General features: G+C 45.0%; 1 protein-coding gene across 4 annotated transcripts in view; it reads left to right on the top strand.

Moving 5' to 3' along the window:
* Positions 1–18,059, top strand: part of LOC139374587 (lysine-specific demethylase 4C-like) — a 49,753-nt gene extending 31,694 nt beyond the window's left edge. Inside the window, exons 18-23 of one of the 4 annotated variants that reach the window (XR_011627693.1) lie at positions 3,175–3,375; positions 6,126–6,296; positions 6,591–6,710; positions 12,727–12,819; positions 16,348–16,875; positions 17,408–18,059. Coding sequence is in view for 1 of the 4 variants with exons in the window: in XM_071115602.1 (XP_070971703.1) it covers positions 3,175–3,417; positions 6,126–6,296; positions 6,591–6,710; positions 12,727–12,819; positions 16,348–16,515 (795 nt within the window). In the remaining 3 variants the exon portion in view is untranslated. Of the gene's footprint in view, positions 1–3,174; positions 3,418–6,125; positions 6,297–6,590; positions 6,711–12,726; positions 12,820–16,347 lie in introns of all 4 variants that reach the window. The other 3 variants (XR_011627694.1, XR_011627692.1, XM_071115602.1) reach the window with 3 other exon arrangements.
* Positions 18,060–19,307: the final 1,248 nt, after the last annotated feature.

The raw sequence follows: 19,307 nt of genomic DNA, 5'->3' as shown, positions 1-19,307 counted from the left end.
GTAGACACACACACACACACACACACACAGATAAACCCGTTGTCCTCACAGCAGTGCAGCAACACATGTATAATTTACTGTGTGGAGGTTGTTTAGGCAAGGCTCCACACAGCCTGCAGGCTGGGCCCAAATACACTCAGGAGAGGAGAGGAGGGGAGGGGGAGAGAGAGGAGGGGAGAGAGGGGAGGAGGGGAGGGGGAGAGAGATGAGGGGAGGGGGAGAGAGAGGAGGGGAAGAGAGAGAGGAGGGGAGGGGAGGGGGAGAGGGGAGGGGAGGGGGAGAGGGGAGGGGAGGAGGGGAGGGGAGTGGGAGAGGGAGAGAGGAGGGGAGGGGAGAGGGAGAGAGGAGGGGAAAGAGGGGAGGGGAGGGGGAGAGAGGAGGGGAGAAAGGGGAGGGGGAGAGGAGGAAGTGGGTTACACACGTCCCAATAATCTCTACTTCCTCCTGGGTGGTAGTGGCGAGGAGAGAGGAGGGGATTTTCGAGGCCTTCCTCTTGGCAGACGGTGTCTTGTTGATGCCATTTTCCTGCAAATGTGACTCCTTTTGCCATAATTTATGTTGTGAGTTACTCAAACAGAACTAGATGAAGTGTGGTGCCCCGTGACGGTTTGGGGAACGTTAGATTCTTCAGACTGTCTAGTTTTTTGGAGGGGCGGTGGGGTTGCTGCTAAATGAACGTAGGGGAAACACTGCATATGGAAGGGGAAGGGGAGGGAGATACCTAACCCAACCCCTCTGAATGGGAGAGGTGATGGGGGGGGGGGGGGGGGGGGGTACCTAGTCTGTTGTCCAACTGAATGTATTCAACTGAAACGTGTCTTCCTCATTTAACCCAACCCCTCTGAACCGGAGGGGGGGGGGGGGGGGGGGCTGCCTTAATTGACATCCACGTCATCGGAGAACAGTGGGTTAACTGCCTTGTTCAGGGGCAGAATGACAAATTTCTCAGGGATTCGATCCAGCAACCTTTCCGGTTACTGGCCCAACGCTCAAACCACTAGGCTACCTGCCTCCTCTAACCACTAGGCTACCTGCCTCCTCTAACCACTAGGCTACCTGCCTCCTCTAACCACTAGGCTACCAGCCTCCTCTAACCACTAGACTACCTGTCTCCTCTAACCACTAGGCTACCTGCCTCCTCTAACCACTAGGCTACCTGCCTCCTCTAAACACTAGGCTACCTGCCTCCTCTAACCACTAGGCTACCTGCCTCCTCTAACCACTAGGCTACCTGCCTCCTCTAACCACCAGGCTACCTGCCTCCTCTAACCACCAGGCTACCTGCCTCCTCTAACCACCAGGCTACCTGCCTCCTCTAACCACTAGGCTACCTGCCTCCTCTAACCACTAGGCTACCTGCCTCCTCTAACCACTAGGCTACCTGCCTCCTCTAACCACTAGGCTACCTGCCTCCTCTAACCACTAGGCTACCTGCCTCCTCTAACCACCAGGCTACCTGCCTCCTCTAACCACCAGGCTACCTGCCTCCTCTAACCACTAGGCTACCTGCCTCCTCTAACCACTAGACTACCTGCCTCCTCTAACCACTAGGCTACCTGTCTCCTCTAACCACTAGGCTACCTGCCTCCTCTAACCACTAGGCTACCTGCCTCCTCTAACCACTAGGCAGGTAGCCTAGTTAGTATTCTATGTTAACTAACTATAGGGTACTATGTTAACTAACTATAGTCTTCTATGTTAACTAACTATAGTCTACTATGTTAACTAACTATAGTCTTCTATGTTAACTAACTATAGTCTACTATGTTAACTAACTATAGTCTACTATGTTAACTAACTATAGTATACTATGTTAACTAACTATAGTCTTCTATGTTAACTAACTATAGTCTTCTATGTTAACTAACTATAGTCTTCTATGTTAACTAACTATAGTCTACTATGTTAACTAACTATAGTATACTATGTTAACTAACTATAGTCTTCTATGTTAACTAACTATAGTCTTCTATGTTAACTAACTATAGTCTTCTATGTTAACTAACTATAGTCTACTATGTTAACTAACTATAGTCTACTATGTTAACTAACTATAGTCTTCTATGTTAACTAACTATAGTATACTATGTTAACTAACTATAGTATTCTATGTTAACTAACTATAGTATACTATGTTAACTAACTATAGTCTACTATGTTAACTAACTATAGTCTACTATGTTAACTAACTATAGTCTACTATGTTAACTAACTATAGTCTACTATGTTAACTAACTATAGTCTACTATGTTAACTAACTATAGTCTACTATGTTAACTAACTATAGTCTACTATGTTAACTAACTATAGTCTACTATGTTAACTAACTATAGTCTACTATGTTAACTAACTATAGTCTACTATGTTAACTAACTATAGTCTACTATGTTAACTAACTATAGTCTACTATGTTAACTAACTATAGTCTTCTATGTTAACTAACTATAGTCTACTATGTTAACTAACTATAGTCTACTATGTTAACTAACTATAGTCTTCTATGTTAACTAACTATAGGGTTAAAGAGGGTGGTCATATTTCCTGCTGTATAGAGATGTTTAGTTTATATGAATGTTTCATTTCCATATGCATTAGCTTAGTGAATTCAGTTGAGTTGATTCTCTGTAGAAGAGTTGATTTCAGTCAGTTGAGTTGATTCTCTGTAGAAGAGTTGATTTCAGTCAGTTGAGTTGATTCTCTGTAGAAGAGTTGATTTCAGTCAGTTGAGTTGATTCTCTGTAGAAGAGTTAATTTCAGTCAGTTGAGTTGATTCTCTGTAGAAGAGTTGATTTCAGTCAGTTGAGTTGATTCTCTGTAGAAGAGTTGATTTCAGTCAGTGGAGTTGATTCTCTGTAGAAGAGTTGATTTCAGTCAGTGGAGTTGATTCTCTGTAGAAGAGTTGAATTCAGTCAGTTGTTTATTCTCTGTAGAAGAGTTGATTTCAGTCAGTTGAGTTGATTCTCTGTAGAAGAGTTGATTTCAGTCAGTGGAGTTGATTTTCTGTAGAAGAGTTGATTTCAGTCAGTGGAGTTGATTCTCTGTAGAAGAGTTGATTTCAGTCAGTGGAGTTGATTCTCTGTAGAAGAGTTGATTTCAGTCAGTGGAGTTGATTTTCTGTAGAAGAGTTGATTTCAGTCAGTTGAGTTGATTCTCTCTCTTTGTCTCTGTGTGTAGAAGTGTATCTACTGCCGTAAGCGCTGTGTGAGGCGTGGCCAGGGCGGGGGAGGGGCATGTATCCAGTGTTCGTGCGGTCGATGTCCCACCTCCTTCCACGTTACCTGTGCCCACGCCGCCGGGGTCACCATGGAGCCGGACGAGTGGCCTTACGTGGTGTCAATCACCTGCCACAGGCACCAATCACGGAGCTCGTCTGCTGTGAGTACTCAGAGCGGCTCGGCTTCGGTCCCTCCCACCACAGTAGGTAACACACACACACCAAGTAGACACACACACGCACACACACACGGAAGTATAGACCGACACACACACCAAGTAGACATAGACACACACACACACACCAAGTAGACATAGACACACACACGGGAAGCATAGACCGACACACACACACACACACACACACACTTGCATAAGACAGCTACACATCCATCCACATAAGCTGACCTAACAAGCACACCTACACCACGGTCCATCTCAACCCTGCTGAACAGTTCCATTAGACACACACACACACACACACACACCAAGCACACCTACACCACGGTCCATCTCAACCCTGCTGAACAGTTCCATTAGACATAGACACACACACACACACACACCAAGCACACCTACACCACGGTCCATCTCAACCCTGCTGAACAGTTCCATTAGACATAGACACACACACACACCAAGCACACCTACACCACGGTCCATCTCAGCCCTGCTGAACAGTTCCATTAGACACACACACACACACTTGCATAAGACATCCACATCCATCCACATAAGCTGACCTAACAAGCACACCTACACCACGGTCCATCTCAACCCTGCTGAACAGTTCCATTAGACATAGACACACACACACACACACACACACACACCTACACCACGGTCCATCTCAACCCCGCTGAACAGTTCCATTAGACATAGACACACACACACACACACACACACACACACACACACACACACCTACACCACGGTCCATCTCAACCCCGCTGAACAGTTCCATTAGACATAGACACACACACACACCAAGCACACCTACACCACGGTCCATCTCAACCCTGCTGAACAGTTCCATTAGACACACACACACACACTTGCATAAGACATCCACATCCATCCACATAAGCTGACCTAACAAGCACACCTACACCACGGTCCATCTCAACCCTGCTGAACAGTTCCATTAGACATAGACACACACACACACACACACACACACACCTACACCACGGTCCATCTCAACCCCGCTGAACAGTTCCATTAGACATAGACACACACACACACACACACACACACACACACACACACACCTACACCACGGTCCATCTCAACCCCGCTGAACAGTTCCATTAGACATAGACACACACACACACCAAGCACACCTACACCACGGTCCATCTCAACCCTGCTGAACAGTTCCATTAGACATAGACACACACACACACACACACACACCAAGCACACCTACACCACGTTCCATCTCAACCCTGCTGAACAGTTCCATTAGACATAGACACACACACACACACACACACCAAGCACACCTACACCACGGTCCATCTCAACCCCGCTGAACAGTTCCATTAGACATAGACACACACACACACACCAAGCACACCTACACCACGGTCCATCTCAACCCTGCTGAACAGTTCCATTAGACATAGACACACACACACACACCAAGCACACCTACACCACGGTCCATCTCAACCCTGCTGAACAGTTCCATTAGACATAGACACACACACACACACCAAGCACACCTACACCACGGTCCATCTCAACCCCGCTGAACAGTTCCATTAGACATAGACACACACACACACCTACACCACGGTCCATCTCAACCCTGCTGAACAGTTCCATGTTCTTAACAAACTCACTTTATTTGTCTTTTCCCAATGCCAGCTTTGATGCTTGGTTACCATAGAAATTTGAGGCTTGGTTACCATAGAAATTTGAGGCTTGGTTACCATGGAGATTTGAGGCTTGGTTACCATGGAGCTTTGAGGCTTGGTTACCATGGAGCTTTGATGCTTGGTTACCATGGAGCTTTGAGGCTTGGTTACCATGGAGCTTTGATGCTTGGTTACCATGGAGCTTTGAGGCTTGGTTACCATGGAGCTTTGATGCTTGGTTACCATGGAGCTTTGAGGCTTGGTTACCATGGAGCTTTGAGGCTTGGTTACCATGGAGCTTTGAGGCTTGGTTACCATGGAGCTTTGAGGCTTGGTTACCATGGAGCTTTGAGCCTTGGTTACCATGGAGCTTTGAGGCTTGGTTACCATGGAGCTTTGAGCCTTGGTTACCATGGAGCTTTGAGGCTTGGTTACCATGGAGCTTTGAGCCTTGGTTACCATGGAGCTTTGAGGCTTGGTTACCATGGAGCTTTGAGGCTTGGTTACCATGGAGCTTTGAGCCTTGGTTACCATGGAGCTTTGAGCCTTGGTTACCATGGAGCTTTGATGCTTGGTTACCATGGAGCTTTGAGCCTTGGTTACCATGGAGCTTTGAGGCTTGGTTACCATGGAGCTTTGAGGCTTGGTTACCATGGAGCTTTGAGGCTTGGTTACCATGGAGCTTTGAAGCCTGGTTACCATGGAGCTTTGAGGCTTGGTTACCATGGAGCTTTGAGGCTTGGTTACCATGGAGCTTTGAGGCTTGGTTACCATGGAGCTTTGAGGCTTGGTTACCATGGAGCTTTGAGGCTTGGTTACCATGGAGCTTTGAGCCTTGGTTACCATGGAGCTTTGAGCCTTGGTTACCATGGAGCTTTGAGGCTTGGTTACCATGGAGCTTTGAGGCTTGGTTACCATGGAGCTTTGAGGCTTGGTTACAAATATAACTTTCTGCTAGTGACATACTCTGGTGTTTTATCCTCAGCCAGACGGTGATATCTCTCTTTCCTTCCATCTCTCTCTCTCTGTCTCTCTGTCTCTCTCTCTCAGCAGCGTGCAGCGTTTCAGAAGGACATCGTCCTGGGTCAGACCGTCATCTCCAAACACAAGAACCTGCGGTACTACAGTTCAAAGGTCACCCAGGTGACCTCCCAGACCTTCTATGAGGTCATGTTTGATGACGGATCCTTCAGCAACGACACCTACCCAGAGGACATAGTGGTGAGGAGGGATAGACAGACACACACACACACACACACACACACACCCCCAGAGGACATAGTGGTGAGGAGGGATACACACACACACACACACACACACCCACCCAGAGGACATAGTGGTGAGGAGGGACACACACACACACACACCCCACCCAGAGGACATAGTGGTGAGTAGGGACAACCCCCCCCACCCAGAGGACATAGTGGTGAGTAGGGCCAACCCCCCCACCCCCACCCAGAGGACATAGTGGTGAGGAGGGACACCCCATTGAGCTCCTCTCTCCTGTCCTCCCAGAGCCGGGACTGTGCCTGTCTCGGTCCTCCAGAAGTAGGGGAGGCTGTCCAGGTGAAGTGGCCTGATGGACTCTTCTATGGAGCCAAATACCAGGGATCCAACACCTCGCATATGTACCAGGTACACACACACACAGACACACACACACACACACACAGATACAGATACAGATACACACACACACACAGATACACACACACACACACACAGATACAGACACACACACACACACACACAGTACCAGTCAAAAGTTTGGACACACCTACTCATTCCAGGGTTTTTCTTTATTTGGACTATGTTCTATATTGTTGAATGATAGTGAAGACATCAGAACTATGAAATAACACATATGGAATCATGTAGTAACCAAACATTTTTTAAACAAATCAAAATATGTTATATTTGAGATTCTTCAAAGTAGTTACCCTTTGCCTCGATGACAGCTTTGTACACTCATGGCATTCTCTCAACCAGCTTCATGGTAGTCCCACCTGGAATGCATTTCAATTAACAGGTATCCCTTGTTAAAAGTTAATTTGTGGAATTTTTTTCCTTAACCTCTCTAGGGGGTGTGGGACGGTAGCGTCCCACCTGGCCAACATCCAGTGAAATTGCAAAAACAGAAATACTCATTCTAAAAATTAATAACATGCAAGTGTTATACATCGGTTTAATGATTAACTTCTTGTTAATCCAACCGCGGTATCAGATTTCAAAAAGGCTTTACGGCGAAAGCAAACCATGCGATTATCTGAGAACAGCGCCCATCAGACAAGTCATTACAAACAGTTTTCCAGCCAAGTAGAGGAGATACACAAGTCAGAAATAGTGATAAAATGAATCACTTACCTTTGATGATCTTCATATGGTTGCGCACTCACAAGATTCCCATTTACTCAATAAATGTTTGTTTTATTCGATAAAGTACCTCTTTATATCCAAAAACCTATGTTTTGTTCAGTAATCCACAGGATCAAAGGCAGTCACAACAGGTAAACGAAAAATCAGAAAAGTATCAGTAAAGTTCGTTAGAAACATGTCAAACGATGTTTATAATCAATCCTCGGGTTGTTTTTTAGTCATAATAATCAATAATATTTCAACCGGACAAAAGCTTCGTCAATATAAAAGGAAAACAAGAAAGGCCCTCGGTCGCGTGCATGAAAACCCTCTGTGACACGGCAGTGTCCACTCATTCAGACTGCTCTTACTCCCTCATTTTTCAGAATACAAGCCCGAATCAATTTCTAAAGACATCTTCTAGTGGAAGTGCAATTTGAGTCCTAAGTCAATGGAATTTGTATAGGCAGTCAATGGAAAACTACAAACATAAAAAAAATCCCACTTCCTGGATGGATTTTTCTCAGGTTTTCGCCTGCCATTTGAGTTCTGTTATACTCACAGACATTATTATAACAGTTTTAGAAACTTTGGATTGTTTTCTATCCAAATATACTAATTATATACATATCCGAGCTTCTGGGTCTCAGTAGCAGGCAGTTTACTTTGGGCACGCTTTTCATCCGGAGGTGAAAATAGTGCCCCCTACCCCTTGTGAGGTTAATGCGTTTGAGCCAATCTGTTACGGGTGGTATACAGAAGACAGCCCTATTTGGTAAAAGACCCAAGTCCATATTATGGCAAGAACAGCTCAAATCAGCAAAGAGAAACGACAGTCCATCATTACTTTAAGACTTGAAGGTGAGTCAGTTCAGAAAATTAAGAACTTTGAAAGTTTCTTCAAGTGCAGTCGCAAAAACCATCAAGTGCTATGATGAAACTGGCTCTCATGAGGACCGCCACAGGAAAGGAAGACCCAGAGTTACCTCTGCTGCAGAGGATAAGTTCATTAGAGGTAACTGGCTCTCATGAGGACCGCCACAGGAAAGGAAGACCCAGAGTTACCTCTGCTGCAGAGGATAAGTTCATTAGAGGTAACTGGCTCTCATGAGGACCGCCACAGGAAAGGAAGACCCAGAGTTACCTCTGCTGCAGAGGATACATTTATTAGAGGTAACTGCACCTCAGACTGCAGCCCAAATAAATGCTTCACAGAGTTCTAAAAAACAGACACATCTCAACATCAACTGTTCAGAGGAGACTGAGTGAATCAGGCCTTCATGGTCCAATTGCTGCATCCATACACTTATTTGACTTTTGTGACACACTGCAGCCATTACTTAAAGGTGTTAGACCAGAACCAGAACCGGACACACTGCACCAGTTACATACAGGTGTTAGACCAGAACCAGAACCAAGGCAGGACACACTGCAACCATTACATGCAGGTGTTAGACCAGAACCAGAACCAAGACAGGACACACTGCAACCATTACATGCAGGTGTTAGACCAGAACCAGAACCAAGACAGGACACACTGCACCCATACAGGTGTTAGACCAGAACCAGAACCAAGACAGGACACACTGCACCCATACAGGTGTTAGACCAGAACCAGAACCAAGACAGGACACACTGCAGCTGTTACATACAGGTGTTAGACCAGAACCAGAACCAAGACGGGACACACTGCACCCATTACATACAGGTGTTAGACCAGAACCAGGACGGGACACGGGGCAGTAAACGGAACTCACTCAACTTTTGTCATCTTTAGTCCCCTGAACTCAGTGACTTTAACCAGTCTGTAAGTTCTATGTAGAGAGAAAGAGAGACTGGCAAAGAGAGGGAGAGGATTGAGAAAACAGATGGAGAGATAGCGAGAGAGAGAGGGAGAGCGTGAGAGATGATGGAGGAGAATGAGGTGGCGATGATCTGCATTATTTAAACATGATGAAATATTCACCAAGTCAAGATGGTGGAGAAACAACCACTTAAGTCTCCAGTTTGGTTTAGTTCTCTCTCTGTGGGAACGCGTGTTATGTTGCACAACTGCCTCTGACGCACGGGGGGCTGCTCTGTGACGACGGTTTAGAAAAGTGTTAACGGGGAAAAAAAACTTCTTCCACACGTTTAGGTGGGGAGAGGTGGGGAGAGGTGGAGAGAGGTGGGGAGAGGTGGAGAGAGGTGGGGAGAGGTGGAGAGAGGTGGGTTAAGGTGGAGAGAGGTGGGTTAAGGTGGAGAGAGGTGGGTTAAGGTGGAGAGGTGGAGAGAGGTGGGTTGAGGTGGAGAGAGGTGGTTTGAGGTGGAGAGAGGTGGTTTGAGGTGGAGAGAGGTGGGTTAAGGTGGAGAGAGGTGGGTTAAGGTGGAGAGAGGTGGGTTAAGGTGGAGAGAGGTGGGTTAAGGTGGAGAGAGGTGGGTTAAGGTGGAGAGAGGTGGGTTAAGGTGGAGAGGTGGAGAGAGGTGGAGAGGTGGAGAGAGGTGGGTTAAGGTGGAGAGAGGTGGGTTGAGGTGGAGAGAGGTGGGTTGAGGTGGAGAGAGGTGGGTTAAGGTGGAGAGAGGTGGAGAGAGGTGGAAAGAGGTGGGTTGAGGTGGAGAGAGGTGGGTTGAGGTGGAGAGAGGTGGGTTGAGGTGGAGAGAGGTGGGTTGAGGTGGAGAGAGGTGGGTTGAGGTGGAGAGAGGTGGGTTGAGGTGGAGAGAGGTGGGTTGAGGTGGAGAGAGGTGGGTTGAGGTGGAGAGAGGTGGGTTGAGGTGGAGAGAGATGGGTTGAGGTGGAGAGAGGTGGGTTGAGGTGGAGAGAGGTGGGTTAAGGTGGAGAGAGGTGGGTTAAGGTGGAGAGAGGTGGGTTAAGGTGGAGAGAGGTGGGTTAAGGTGGAGAGAGGTGGGTTAAGGTGGAGAGAGGTGGGTTAAGGTGGAGAGAGAGGTGGAGAGAGGTGGAGAGGGGTGGGTTAAGGTGGAGAGAGATGGGTTAAGGTGGAGAGAGGTGGGTTGAGGTGACGAGAATTGGGTTAAGGTGGAAAGAGGTGGGTTAAGGTGGAGAGAGGTGGGTTAAGGTGGAGAGCGGTGGGTTAAGGTGGAGAGAGGTGGGTTAAGGTGGAGAGAGGTGGGTTGAGGTGGAGAGGTGGCGAGAGGTGGGTTGAGGTGGAGAGAGGTGGGTTGAGGTGGAGAGAGGTGGGTTGAGGTGGAGAGAGTTGGGTTAAGGTGGAGAGGTGGGTTAAGGTGGAGAGGTGGGTTAAGGTGGAGAGAGGTGGGTTAAGGTGGAGAGAGGTGGGTTGAGGTGGAGAGAGGTGGAGAGGTGGGTTAAGGTGGAGAGAGGTGGGTTAAGGTGGAGAGAGGTGGGTTAAGGTGGAGAGAGGTGGGTTAAGGTGGAGAGAGGTGGGTTAAGGTGGAGAGAGGTGGGTTGAGGTGACGAGAATTGGGTTAAGGTGGAAAGAGGTGGGTTAAGGTGGAGAGAGGTGGGTTAAGGTGGAGAGAGGTGGGTTAAGGTGGAGAGAGGTGGGTTAAGGTGGAGAGAGATGGGTTAAGGTGGAGAGAGGTGGGTTGAGGTGGAGAGGTGGCGAGAGGTGGGTTGAGGTGGATAGAGGTGGGTTGAGGTGGAGAGAGTTGGGTTGAGGTGGAGAGGTGGGTTAAGGTGGAGAGAGGTGGGTTAAGGTGGATAGAGGTGGGTTAAGGTGGAGAGAGGTGGGTTGAGGTGGAGAGGTGGGTTAAGGTGGAGAGAGGTGGGTTAAGGTGGAGAGAGGTGGGTTAAGGTGGAGAGAGGTGGGTTAAGGTGGAGAGAGGTGGGTTAAGGTGGAGAGAGGTGGGTTAAGGTGGAGAGAGGTGGGTTAAGGTGGAGAGAGGTGGGTTAAGGTGGAGAGAGGTGGGTTAAGGTGGAGAGAGGTGGGTTAAGGTGGAGAGAGGTGGGTTAAGGTGGAGAGAGGTGGAGAGAGGTGGAGAGAGGTGGGTTGAGGTGATGAGAATTGGGTTAAGGTGGAGAGAGGTGGGTTAAGGTGGAGAGAGAGGTGGAGAGAGGTGGAGAGGGGTGGGTTTAAGGTGGAGAGAGATGGGTTAAGGTGGAGAGAGGTGGAGAGAGGTGGAGAGAGGTGGGTTGAGGTGATGAGAATTGGGTTAAGGTGGAGAGAGGTGGGTTAAGGTGGAGAGAGAGGTGGAGAGAGGTGGAGAGGGGTGGGTTTAAGGTGGAGAGAGATGGGTTAAGGTGGAGAGAGGTGGAGAGAGGTGGAGAGAGGTGGGTTGAGGTGATGAGAATTGGGTTAAGGTGGAGAGAGGTGGGTTAAGGTGGAGAGAGGTGGAGAGAGGTGGGTTAAGGTGGAGAGATGGGTGGAGAGAGGTGGGTTGAGGTGGAGAGAGGTGGAGAGAGGTGGGTTAAGGTGGAGAGAGGTGGGTTAAGGTGGAGAGAGGTGGGTTAAGGTGGAGAGAGGTGGGTTAAGGTGGAGAGAGGTGGGTTAAGGTGGAGAGAGGTGGAGATATGTGGAGAGAGGTGGGTTAAGGTGGAGAGAGAGGTGGGTTAAGGTGGAGAGAGGTGGAGATATGTGGAGAGAGGTGGGTTAAGGTGGAGAGAGGTGGGTTAAGGTGGAGAGAGGTGAGTTGAGGTGGAGAGAGGTGGGTTGAGGTGGAGAGAGGTGGGTTAAGGTGGAGAGAGGTGGGTTAAGGTGGAGAGAGGTGGGTTGAGGTGGAGAGAGGTGGGTTAAGGTGGAGAGAGGTGGGTTGAGGTGGAGAGATAGGTGGAGAGGGGTGGGTTAAGGTGAAGAGGGGTGGGTTAAGGTGGAGAGGGGTGGGTTAAGGTATGCCTAAACCACTCTCTGATGCAGGTACTGCACAGTGATGCCAGATGGGAGGTTTTATAATGTGTAAATTGTCCTTTTAATAGCTTTGATAGGTAGATGGAGGTTTAATAATATTTAATAACTTTAATAGGTAGATGGAGGTTTAATAATATTTAATAACTTTAATAGGTAGATGGAGATTTAATAATATTTAATAACTTTAAGAGGTAGATGGAGGTTTAATCATATTTAATAACTTTAAGAGGTAGATGGAGGTTTAATCATATTTAATAACTTTAATAGTTAGATGGATAGACAGGAGGTTTAATAGCTTTGATAGTAACTTAACATTAGTATTAAGTAGTGGTCAGATATTAAATCAACATTTCATCTAACCATGAGGAAGAGTGTGTAGAAATAAATATATCACATTTATGGACAGAAACTGAATATAACTGGATTATATAATATTAATAAGTGTGTGTGTGTGTGTGTGTGTGTGTGTGTGTGTGTGTGTGTGTGGGGTTTCCCAGGTGGAGTTTGAGGATGGTTCCCAGGTGGTAGCTAAGCGAGAGGATGTCTATACTCTGGATGAAGACCTTCCCAAAAAGGTGAAAGGGCGACTCGTAAGTACTGCACTCGCTAAACATCTACTGGCCTGTGTGGTTCTGTATTGTTTATAGTGTGATATGATGCTATTATACACTACATGACCAAAAGTATGTGGATAGATATAGATATATACTATACTAGAATGTATAGACTCTGATCTATATACTATACTAGACTGACTGTATGGACTCTGATCTATACTACTATACTAGACTGACTGTATGGACTGATCTATACTACTATACTAGACTGACTGTATCTACTATACTAGACTGACTGTATCTACTATACTAGACTGACTGTATCTACTATACTAGACTGACTGTATCTACTATACTAGACTGACTGTATCTACTATACTAGACTGACTGTATGGACTCTGATCTATATACTATACTACTATACTAGACTGACTGTATCTACTATACTAGACTGACTGTATGGACTCTGATCTATATACTATACTACTATACTAGACTGACTGTATCTACTAGACTGACTGTATCTACTATACTAGACTGACTGTATCTACTATACTAGACTGACTGTATCTACTATACTAGACTGACTGTATCTACTATACTAGACTGACTGTATCTACTATACTAGACTGACTGTATAGACTCTGATCTATATACTATACTACTATACTAGACTGACTGTATCTACTATACTAGACTGACTGTATCTACTATACTAGACTGACTGTATCTACTATACTAGACTGACTGTATCTACTATACTAGACTGACTGTATCTACTATACTAGACTGACTGTATCTACTAGACTGACTGTATCTACTAGACTGACTATCTACTATACTAGACTGACTGTATCTACTATACTAGACTGACTATATCTACTAGACTGACTGTATCTACTATACTGACTGTATCTACTATACTAGACTGACTGTATCTACTATACTAGACTGACTATATCTACTAGACTGACTGTATCTACTATACTAGACTGACTGTATCTACTATACTAGACTGACTGTATCTACTATACTAGACTGACTGTATCTACTGTACTAGACTGACTATATCTACTATACTAGACTGACTGTATATACTATACTAGACTGACTGTATATACTATACTTGACTCACTGTATGGACTGATCTACAGTGGGGCAAAAAAGTATTTAGTCAGCCACCAATTGTGCAAGTTCTCCCACTTAAAAATATGAGAGAGGCCTGTAATTTTCATCATAGGTACACTTCAACTATGACAGACAAAATGAGAAAAAAAATCCAGAAAATCACATTGTAGGATTTTTAATGAATTTATTTGCAAATTATGGTGGAAAATAAGTATTTGGTCACCTACAAACAAGCAAGATTTCTGGCTCTCACAGACCTGTAACTTCTTCTTTAAGAGGCTCCTCTGTCCTCCACTCGTTACCTGTATTAATGGCACCTGTTTGAACTTGTTATCAGTATAAAAGACACCTGTCCACAACCTCAAACAGTCACACTCCAAACTCCACTATGGCCAAGACCAAAGAGCTGTCAAAGGACACCATACTAGACTGACTGTATATACACTATACTAGACTGACTGTATCTACTATACTAGACTGACTGTATCTACTATACTAGACTGACTGTATCTACTATACTAGACTGACTGTATCTACTATACTAGACTGACTGTATCTACTATACTAGACTGACTGTATCTACTATACTAGACTGACTGTATCTACTATACTAGACTGACTGTATCTACTATACTAGACTGACTGTATCTACTATACTAGACTGACTGTATCTACTATACTAGACTGACTGTATCTACTATACTAGACTGACTGTATCTACTATACTAGACTGACTATATCTACTATACTAGACTGACTGTATATACTATACTAGACTGACTGTATATACTATACTAGACTGACTGTATCTACTATACTAGACTGACTGTATATACTATACTAGACTGACTGTATCTACTAGACTGACTGTATATACTATACTAGACTGACTGTATCTACTATACTAGACTGACTGTATATACTATACTAGACTGACTGTATCTACTAGACTGACTGTATCTACTATACTAGACTGACTGTATCTACGGTACTAGACTGACTGTATCTACGGTACTAGACTGACTGTATCTACGGTACTAGACTGACTGTATCTACTATACTAGACTGACTGTATATACTATACTGACTGTATCTACTAGACTGACTGTATCTACTATACTAGACTGACTGTATCTACGGTACTAGACTGACTGTATCTACGGTACTAGACTGACTGTATCTACTAGACTGACTGTATCTACTGTACTAGACTGACTATATCTACTGTACTAGACTGACTGTATCTACTATACTAGACTGACTGTATCTACTATACTAGACTGACTGTATCTACTAGACTGACTGTATCTACTATACTAGACTGACTGTATCTACTAGACTGACTATATCTACTATACTAGACTGACTGTATCTACTAGACTGACTGTATCTACTATACTAGACTGACTATCTACTGTACTAGACTGACTGTATCTACTATACTAGACTGACTGTATCTACTATACTAGACTGACTGTATCTACTAGACTGACTATATCTACTATACTAGACTGACTGTATCTACTAGACTGACTGTATCTACTATACTAGACTGACTATCTACTGTACTAGACTGACTGTATCTACTAGACTGACTGTATCTACTATACTAGACTGACTATCTACTGTACTAGACTGACTGTATCTACTATACTAGACTGACTGTATCTACTATACTAGACTGACTGTATCTACTATACTAGACTGACTGTATCTACTATACTAGACTGACTGTATCTACTAGACTGACTGTATCTACTATACTAGACTGACTGTATCTACTAGACTGACTGTATCTACTATACTAGACTGACTATCTACTGTACTAGACTGACTATCTACTGTACTAAACTGACTGTATCTACTATACTAGACTGACTGTATCTACTGTACTAGACTGACTGTATCTACTATACTAAACTGACTGTATCTACTATACTAGACTGACTGTATCTACTATACTAGACTGACTGTATCTACTGTACTAGACTGACTGTATCTACTATACTAAACTGACTGTATCTACTGTACTAAACTGACTGTATCTACTGTACTAGACTGACTATATCTACTATACTAGACTGACTGTATCTACTGTACTAGACTGACTATATCTACTATACTAAACTGACTGTATCTACTGTACTAGACTGACTATATCTACTATACTAGACTGACTGTATCTACTGTACTAGACTGACTGTATGGACTCTGATCTATGTACCACATTTGTACCTGTATGTTTATCTCCTTCTCTCCTCCCTCTCTCTCCTCTCTCCTTCTCTCCTCTCTCCTTCTCTCCTCCCTCTCCTTCTCTCCTTCTCTCCTCTCTCTCCTTCTCTCCTTCTCTCCTTCTCTCCTTCTCTCCTTCTCTCTCCTTCTCTCTCCTCCATCTCCTCCCTTTCCTTCTCTCCTCCCTTTCCTTCTCTCCAGTCGACGGCATCCAGCATGCGTTTCCAGGACGCCTTCTTCACGACCCAGGGAGAGAGGAAGAGACAGAGAACGCCCAACTCCCGTTTCCAGAAAGACTATGTGGCCCTCCCAGGCCTCCTTACCGCCAGCCAGAGCACATGGGAGCCCCGCAGCCCTAAAGGGAAATGATAGAGGGGTGGAGAGGTGGATGGAGTGATGACAAATGAATGCACTGATGTATGTGTGCGTGGGTGTAGCTGTGTGTGTGTGTGTGTGTGTGTCGGGGGGGGGGGGGGGGTAGGAAAAGAGGGCTGGGCAGAGGATCATTTTGATTGGACTGTATTGTCCTGAAGAAAGGTTATCATGCGCGGTTACCCAGTGCTTTCTCATAAGTCAGGGAATTCAAAACAACAACAACAAATATTTGTCACCTGAGTTGCGTTTTTTTTTTTTTATAATAAAAAGACAAACATGTTTTTCTTTGTATATTTAATTTACAAAAACAAACGGAGCTTCTTCTACTTCTAAACAAGCCTACAATACAGTAACGTTTTGGAATCTGTTGTGTCTACATGAGGATTTGGAATCTGTTGTATCTACATGAGGATTTGGAATCTGTTGTGTCTACATGAGGATTTGGAATCTGTTGTGTCTACATGAGGATTTGGAATCTGTTGTATCTACATGAGGATTTGGAATCTGTTGTGTCTACATGAGGATTTGGAATCTGTTGTATCTACATGAGGATTTGGAATCTGTTGTATCTACATGAGGATTTGGAATCTGTTGTGTCTACATGAGGATTTGGAATCTGTTGTATCCACATGAGGATTTGGAATCTGTTGTATCTACATGAGGATTTGGAATCTGTTGTATCTACATGAGGATTTGGAATCTGTTGTATCTACATGAGGATTTGGAATCTGTTGTATCTACATGAGGATTTGGAATCTGTTGTGTCTACATGAGGATTTGGAATCTGTTGTGTCTACATGAGGATTTGGAATCTGTTGTATCTACATGAGGATTTGGAATCTGTTGTGTCTACATGAGGATTTGGAATCTGTTGTATCCACATGAGGATTTGGAATCTGTTGTGTCTACATGAGGATTTGGAATCTGTTGTAATCTACATGAGGATTTGGAATCTGTTGTATCTACATGAGGATTTATTTTTTAATATGAATGCATCCCCAGTCCCAGCCTGTGGCCCAAATGGCACCCTATTCCCTATATACTGGGCCCTGGTTTAAAAGTAGTGCACTTCTATAAGGGAATAAGGTGCTATTTGGGAGGCTGTCCCAGTGTTTTCCCTCTCCGCATGTCAGCTGTCTTCTGCTACTTCTTCTCCTCGGCCGCGTCTCCATACTCTCAGAGCGGCTTCCTCTCCTCATTTCCTTGTATACTCGTCTCCTTTCCTTGTATCCTCCATTTCACACTGACCCCGAAAGGACTGGACAGGCGAAGGCGAACACGCGAAAGACATCGGACCGTTTTTGACATTGCTTTAATTTGTCTGGGTCTTGCCAGATCAGTGCAGATTAAGTCGAGGGGGTTGAGGAAAAAGGAGACGAGAAGAGGAAGCAACCAGAGTTGCTACTGTCGCTGTGTTGAATAAAAACACGGTGATCTAATTATTTAATTTAATATTTTTATTTATTTTTGGGGGCTTTCAAAAAAGTTTAAAGTATTGCTAACTGCTGTAAGGAAACCAATAAATAACTTCCATGTCCTGCTTTGTTTGTTATGATTTGACGAGGCAGGAGGGAGCGATGAGGCAGGAGGGAGCGATGAGGCAGGAGTGAGCGTGTTGTTGTATAGTAGAATGAATGATTTGACGAGGCAGGAGTGAGCGTGTTGTTGTATAGTAGAATGAATGATTTGACGAGGCAGGAGTGAGCGACGAGGCAGGAGTGAGCGACGAGGCAGGAGTGAGCGACGAGGCAGGAGGGAGCGATGAGGCAGGAGTGAGCGTGTTGTATAGGTAGAATGAATGATTTGATGAGGCAGGAGTGAGCGTGTTGTTGTATAGTCAGAATGAATGATTTGACGAGGCAGGAGTGAGCGTGTTGTATAGTAGAATGAATGATTTGATGAGGCAGGAGTGAGCGTGTTGTATAGTAGAATGAATGATTTGATGAGGCAGGAGTGAGCGATGAGGCAGGAGTGAGCGATGAGGCAGGAGTGAGCGATGAGGCAGGAGTGAGCGTGATGTATAGTAGAATGAATGATTTGATGAGGCAGGAGTGAGCGATGAGGCAGGAGTGAGCGTGATGTATAGTAGAATGAATGATTTGATGAGGCAGGAGTGAGCGTGTTGTATAGTAGAATGAATGATTTGACGAGGAAGGAGTGAGCGATGAGGCAGGAGTGAGCGATGAGGCAGGAGTGAGCGTGTTGTATAGTAGAATGAATGATTTGACGAGGAAGGAGTGAGCGATGAGGCAGGAGTGAGCGATGAGGCAGGAGTGAGCGTGTTGTATAGGTAGAATGAATGATTTGATGAGGCAGGAGTGAGCGATGAGGCAGGAGTGAGCGTGTTGTATAGGTAGAATGAATCATTTGATGAGGCAGGAGTGGGCGATGAGGCAGGAGTGAGCGATGAGGCAGGAGTGAGCGATGAGGCAGGAGTGAGCGTGATGTATAGTAGAATGAATGATTTGATGAGGCAGGAGTGAGCGTGTTGTAAAGGTAGAATTAATGATTTGATGAGGCAGGAGTGAGCGTGTTGTATAGGTAGAATGAATGATTTGATGAGGCAGGAGTGAGCGTGTTGTATAGGTAGAATGAATGATTTGATGAGGCAGGAGTGAGCGTGTTGTATAGGTAGAATGAATGATTTGATGAGGCAGGAGTGAGCGTGTTGTATAGGTAGAATGAATGATTTGATGAGGCAGGAGTGAGCGTGTTGTTGTATAGTAGAATGATTTGACGAGGCAGGAGTGAGCGTGATGTTGTATAGGTAGAATGAATGATTTGAC

This window comes from Oncorhynchus clarkii, chromosome 19, assembly GCF_045791955.1.
Source record: "Oncorhynchus clarkii lewisi isolate Uvic-CL-2024 chromosome 19, UVic_Ocla_1.0, whole genome shotgun sequence".
NCBI lineage: Eukaryota > Metazoa > Chordata > Actinopteri > Salmoniformes > Salmonidae > Oncorhynchus > Oncorhynchus clarkii.
Note: the sequence above shows the minus strand (reverse complement) of the source record. Positions and strands in the feature narration are given on the sequence as shown.